Source organism: Hemiscyllium ocellatum, chromosome 5 (genome assembly GCF_020745735.1).
Source record: "Hemiscyllium ocellatum isolate sHemOce1 chromosome 5, sHemOce1.pat.X.cur, whole genome shotgun sequence".
NCBI lineage: Eukaryota > Metazoa > Chordata > Chondrichthyes > Orectolobiformes > Hemiscylliidae > Hemiscyllium > Hemiscyllium ocellatum.
The window spans coordinates 75,601,137-75,608,436 of NC_083405.1; the positions used below are offsets into that span (position 1 = coordinate 75,601,137).

The window sequence follows — 7,300 nt, forward strand, 5'->3', positions numbered from 1 at the left end:
GGCACACCACCAGTAACTGGACTCAGGCTGCGTATTTTCCATCAACCACCGAAGCCAGTTTCTAATCCAAACTGCTATATCACCCTCGATTCCATGCCTCTGCATTTTCTCCAACAGCCTACCATGTGGAACCTTATCAAAGGCTTTACTAAAGTCCATGTACACCATGTCAACTGCCCTTTCCTCATCTACATGCTTGGTCACCTTCTCAAAAAACTCAATGAGGTTTGTGAGACACGACCTGCCTTTGACGAAACTATGTTGACCATCTGCAATCAAATTGTTACTTGCTTGATGATTATAAATCCTGTCTCTTCTAATCCTTTCCAAAACTTTTCCTACAACCAGACGTAAGGCTCACTGGTCTATAATTACCTGGATCATCTCTACTGACCTTCTCGAACAAGGGCACATTTGCAATCCTCCAGGCCTCTGGTACTAAACCTGTAGACAATGACAATTCAAAGATCAAGGCAAAAGGCACCAACATCACCTTCCTAGCTTCTAAGAGAATCCTCAGATAAATCCCATCTGGCCCAGGGTACTTATCTAATTTCACTCCTTCTAGAATTGATAACACCTCTTCCTTACTAACGTCGATCGTTTCTAGTCTAATATCCCATATCTCGTTCTCCTCTACAATATTCGCCTTTTCCTGAGTGAAAACCAATGAGAAATATTCATTTAGCAGCTCTCAGATTTCCACAGGGTCCACACACAACATCCCAATTCTGTCTTTCACTGGCCCGATTCCTACCCTAGTCATCCTTTTATTCCTCACATACCTATAAAAAGCTTTTGGGTTCTCCTTAATTCTACCTGCAAAAGACTGCTACGTCCTCTCATTGCTCTTCTTAACTCTCTTTTTAAATCCTTCCTAGCTCATCTGTAACTCTCCATTGCCTCATCTGAACGATCTTGTCTAAGCGTCACATAAGCCTCTTTCTTCTGCTTATCACTTCCTCCCTGCCTGACAGAGACATACCTATCAAGGACATGCAATATCTGTTCCTTTAACCAGTTCCATATTTCGATTGAGCCCATCCCTGCATTTTGCTTCCCCATTCTAAGAATCCTAAGTCTTGCCTAATCGCACTGTAATTGCCCTTCCCCCATCTATAATTCTTGCCCTGTGGCATGTACCTATCCCTTCCCATTGTAAACTAAACGTAACCGAATTATGGCCTCTCTCTCTCCAAAGTGCTCATCTACAACTAAATCAAACGCCTGGCCTGGTTCATTATCAAGCACCAGATCCATTGTGGCCTCCCCTCTTGTCGGCCCTTCGACACACTATGTCAGGAAACCCTCATGCACACATTGGACAAAAACTGATCCATCCAACGTACTAGAGTTATAGCATTTCCAGTCAATGTTGGAAAGTTGAAGTCCCCGATAGTGACCACCCTGTTCCTTTCACTCCTACCCAGAATCATTTTGCTGATCCTCTCCTCTACATCTCTGGAACTCTGCAGAGGCCTGTAAAAAAACTCCCAGCAGCGTGACCTCGCCTTTCCTGTTTCAAACCTCAGCCCATACCACCTCAGTGGATGAGTTCCCGTCAAAAGTTCTTTCAACTATCGTTATACTGTCCTTGATTAACAAGGCCACACCTCCCCTCTTTTACCTCCTTCCCTGTTCTTAATGCAAGATCTAAATCCTGGAACCTGCAACATCCATTCCTGATGCTGCTTTATCCATGTCTCCGAAATGGCCACAACATTGAAGTCCCAGGTACCTATGCATACTGCAAGCTCACCTACCTTATTTCGGATACTGCTGGCATTGAAGTAGACAGACTTCAAACCAGCTTGCCGTCTGCCAGCACATTCCTGTGACCATGAAATCCTGTCCATGATCTCAAAGTTACTTTAATGAGTACTTGTTCCATGTATTTCCACTCTTTAGTCTAAAATGAATCCAAAGTGCTAATATTCAAATTACAACTGGAACTTTTTATTCATTATGCGGAGGTGCGAGTGTTGGACTGGGGTGGACAAGGTTAAAAGCCACACAACACCAGGTTTATTTGGAAGCACTAGCTTTCAGAGCACTGCTCCTTCACTAGGTAACTAGTTTTCATCTTTCTAACTTTCATCAGAAAGCTAATACTTCCAAATAAACCTGCTGGATTATAACCTGGTGTTGTGTGATTTTTAATTTTCTATTTATCATTTACCCTACCTTCAGGATCCTTTGAAGACTGATTTACTTTTGGGAAAATTTCACTGGTTTATTGATGATACAGATAGTGGTACAGACATCATATAATGGACAACACTTCCATCAAGAACTGTTCGATAGCTATGCTGTCAAAAGCAGGAAACTGACTAATTATTTCCCTGACACCATAATTTTTTCATTGCCAGTACGGTTGAAAATCGTGTTTTTGGGCTCTTATCCATCACTGTTCCCCAGTAATTCAGCGGACAGCTCAGATCATATTAGCGGTTCAGGCAGATCATCGGCCTTGCTATGCTTGAATTATTGATTTTACATCTGCAGACAAATATATGAGACAGGTGATCCGACATAGCCTTTTCAAGGATGTCCATCACAATCAGTCAACTGGATTTACTTTGTGACATTAAGTAGCTGAATGCAATGGACATTGGAGGCCATGGGCCCTGAAAACTGTCCAGTTGAATACCAAGCAAGAATCTGTTTCAATAATGCTATGACATCGCGACCTCACCAACAATGTGGAATGTAGTCCAGATAGTTGTATCCACAAAATAATTAAAACCTAACAAGATCAAAAAGTTCTTCTCCCCAAACAGCAAAGTGATGGAAGCATTCATCAACTGCCTTTAGCAACACAGATTTATGAAAAAAATCTATTCTCCAATGCTCAGTTTGGCTTCCAGCAGTAGCACTTGACTACAAATCTTACCATGTTATTGATTTAGATATGAAGCTAAGACTCAATATCTGAGGACAGATATGCAACCAAGACAACTTTTGATCAAGTAAGGCAGCAAAGAATGGAAAGAAAATTAAAGTCACAAGAGATAGACAGCAACACACTTCAACAGCTAGAATCACAACCCACAAAGAAGGATTATTGTTACTGGAAGTTAAAAATTACAGCCTGATCATTTCTACAGGAGTTTCCAACTAAGCCATACAACCTTCTGATGGTTCTTGTGGTGGTTGTTATATGATTGGGATTGTTCATTGATGACTTTAGGTGTTGAACTCCACTCAAGATTCCTACAATAATGAAATGGACCACACCAGCAAACATCAATACTGGGAACATATGGAACAGCAACAGACTTTTAGCCCCTCATACAATTCTGCAATACCATCTTTCTGGCTTTGCTCTACACCCATCCAGATTCTTGCCTCTCAAAAATCTATCTTGGCAATCAACAATCCTTTGTGGAGGGAATCTCAAATTCCTATTTGCTTTCTGAAAAATTACATTCTAACTTAACTCCTAAATGGCCTAACTAATTTTAGAATGATGTCCATTTGTTCTTGATTACCACACTCTACACAGAACAAATGACTTATCTGACTTCATCTTATCATATCTTAAAATATTAAGAACCTCAAATTAGATTATCACTCAATATTCCAGGGAATACAGTCACTATTCAATCTGCCTTCATAATTTAACTCTTTAAACTCTAATTCGAGAATAACAGCCATCTTGGGCAGACAATTTGGTCAGTGGCAGTGAAAGCACACGATCTTGAGCAAGAGAAAACTCATTCATTTCCCCCAAACTTCAATTGGACCAATATTGTAAATTCCAAATACGAGACGTAATTTTATGACCAGAATCTAGGCACTACTGCAGCTCAAAGAACAAAACAGCTCAACTCTGGACTTCTACAATTCAAAGATGAATCAGAATAACCACAAACTTGCTTAGCTCCATGAGTAGCAAAACTCAAAGGTCAAAGCAGTTCATTTGATCAGAGGACCTTAAAAATGTATTCAATATCCATCCTCGACAATCACTTGGGTAAGGAAGGACACATGATCTACAAGACGATTTCCTGAAACTCAGCAAGGTGTTTTAAACAAATCGTTCTCTGCCACCAGAAGATGAACAGTAGCAATATTGTGAAAGCTCAATTTCAATCAAGTAGCCATTATAAATATAAGATTCCCAAAAGCCTGCTTATGGAGTACATTGTTGGAAGTCTGCTCTTGCATACTTGCAACAGTTGTCACTGAATACTAACCAAAAGCATGAACCATGATGCTTTTCCATTTGCTAACCACAGTTCTCCAAAGTGAACGATAGGTCTTGGGTGTTAGCTGTCTCAGCATATTTTGTCTTTGAGGCACCCTCAAAATGAGGATTTTTAAAAAATTGTAAACACATGTCTATCTATTGAGGAAAAAAATAGTTTCAAAATTGCCTCATGGTTCAAGGGATTAAAACAACTATCTGACCCATACCAACTAGGAAATCCTAAGATTTACTTCACAGTATGTTTTAATAATTAATTCCAATTACTGGTGGCCAAAAAACATATTTATAAAGCACCTTAACTTAATTAATATATAGACACCACAACAGCATAAGAAAACAGAGTATGACCATGAGACTTGCAAGCAGACATCAAGATAGATGACGAAAAGCTTGGTCACAAGAAGTCAGTTTTAAGCAATGTTATAAAAAAAGGAAATGAATGGAAAACATGACAACCATACATACAACAAGAACTTCCCTAAAAACATATCTTTCAAGATATGAAGGGGCTGCCAACTTTTACAAGGACCAGACAAGGAAAGTTTCTGTCCAACCTACTGCAATTACACAGGATCTTAAATACCTATTTTGTAGTCATGTTTTAAGGGGTGGAGTTGTATGTTTGAAGAATAAATTATACCTTAACCTTTTGCCCTATGATCAGTGTACATAATTTACAGTTTACATAATCAAGCAACTGTGTAATTGAAGAGTTAGATTCTCTTCAATATATTAAAATGTTAAGAACTTCAAATTAGATTACCACTCAATATTCCAGGGAATACAGTCAAGGCGAACCCAAACCCGCTAGGAGATGGGTTTTCGTGGTTCATGGCAACATTGGATAACTTCCACATAAAACTGTATTTATGGAGCCTGTACCATAAAATTCAAGAAACATACATATTGACAGTACTTGAACTATTTAAAAAGAAGAGATTTTGACTCTGACTATGAAGGCTAAGACAGTTAATCACTTAACTCATCACCATCTATAAATCTTTTCCTAAACCTTCTGACTTCACAGAACAGCATTCCGAAAGCAGGAAAAAAAGGAGACTATTGAGAAACGGCACCTACCGGAGTTTATCTAGCACAATTCTTTACACAGTGAGTGCATTTTAGGTTCAAATGCAAGTGGACAGTACTCATTCACCTTCCCTCCGATCTGCCAGCTCTGATGGTGGCAATGGTCTCAGTCAGTTCAGAACGGCTCAAGTTATGCCTGGGCCAACATGGGCACCTCCACCCCTGTTCAGACCATTCACCTTTCTGTGCCTTTACTCCCCCGAAGCATAACTCTGGCACACACCCCGCTCAAGGGCATAGCACAGGCACAATACCACCCCACTCCAGACCATAGCCCGGGCACACTAGCACCCTACCCCAGGGCATAGCCCAAACACACAACCATTCACCCCAAGAGCATAGCCTGGGCACAGTACCATCCCTCCTCAGAGCATAGCCCAGACACACACACACGACACCTCACCCCAAAGTAGTGTGCTCGGGCACACTCCCACCCTGCCCCAGAGCATAGCCCAAGTACACTACCATCCCTCCTCAGAGGATAGCCCAGATACACATACTACTCCCCCCCACCCCACCCCAGGGCTTGGCCGGATACACTACCACCCTGCCCCAGGGTACAGCCCAGACACACTACCACCTTGCCCCAGGGCATAGCCAAGGCACATTACAATCCTGCCCCAGGGCAGAGCTCAGGCACACTACCACCCTGCGCCAGGGATATAGCCCAGGCACACTACCACCCTGCGCCAGGGATATAGCCCAGGCACAGTACCACCCTGCGCCAGGGATATAGCCCAGGCACACTACCACCCTGCGCCAGGGATATAGCCCAGGCACACTACCACCCTGCGCCAGGGATATAGCCCAGGCACACTACCACCCTGCCCTAGGGATATAGCCCAGGCACACTACCACTCTGCACCAGGGATATAGCCCAGGCACACTACCACCCTGGCCCAGACCGTAGCCCAGGCACACTACCACCCCATCACAGGGCATGTCCCAGGCACACTACCACTCCAGCCCAGGCACATTACCACCCTGGCCCATGGCACAGCCCAGGCACCACCCTGCACCAGGGTACAGCCCAGGCACACTACCACCCCACCCCAGGGCATAGCCTGGGCACACTGCCACCCTCAACCAGAGGATAGCCCGGGCACACTACCATCCTTCCTTAGAGCAATACCCACAGAAACACTAGCAACACCTCCGCCTTCCCCAGGCACAGCCCTGACACACCATCCCCCGCCCCAGAGCATAGCCCGGGCACCCATCCCCCAATCTCCAGATTTTTAGCCCGGGGCTGCCCTCATCCCCAGACATTAGCCCGGGCAACACCTCCCAACCCGCCCCCCCAAAAAAAAACACCGGTTAACGGCCCCAGGATTTCAAAGTTCGGGATTCTCGAGCTCAGTTTATCTGTCCTCTCCCGGGTGGGATCCACGACTCATTCTCACCTCGAAGTACAAAAGGATCAAACAGCTGATCACCGAGCTCGGCCTGGGTCTCCGGAACATGGTGCTGGTACTGCTGCTGCTGAGAGCTGCGGGACCAGTTCAGCGACTTGCCATCGCCAACGAGCGGAGCCTCGAACGCAGCTGCGGGGACGAGCTTCCCCGGTATTGTCCAATCACAGGCTCCAGCCGCTTGGGGCCGCGCTCCGCGTCCCCGACCAACGGTCGAGCTGAGCGCAGCTGTCTCCGCGTCAAAGTGGAAGTGAATAATCCCAGCTCAGTACAACAGCGGCTGACTGTGAGCGGAAAAAAAGGCCAATGACAGGATGCAAATGGGTACTCAATTACGATTTTTTGTTCAACAATTATTTACTGAGACCTGAGGCAAAACCGGATTGTTGTTGTCTTTGAGAAGATGGCTGTGAGCCACCTTTAGAGACCAAAGCTGACACTTTAAAACAGGAGGCGTCGTCGTTTGGATTTAGTCAGTGCCTCATCTCATGTTCAATTCGGTGTGAAAGATCGAATGGCACTATTTTGGTGCAGAGCAGGGAGTCTTTTCTGATTTCAGTGCCAACATTTAACCCTGAACATTACA

At 44.1% G+C, this 7,300-nt stretch overlaps 1 protein-coding gene across 1 annotated transcript in view; it reads right to left on the bottom strand.

The window, feature by feature from the left end:
* vopp1b (VOPP1 WW domain binding protein b) overlaps positions 1–6,878 on the bottom strand; it is a 66,387-nt gene extending 59,509 nt beyond the window's left edge. Inside the window, exon 1 of the mRNA XM_060825504.1 lies at positions 6,706–6,878. Coding sequence (XP_060681487.1) covers positions 6,706–6,765 — 60 coding nt within the window. The 5' untranslated portion in view covers positions 6,766–6,878. The remainder of the gene's footprint in view (positions 1–6,705) is intronic.
* Between the last annotated feature and the right edge of the window lie 422 nt (positions 6,879–7,300).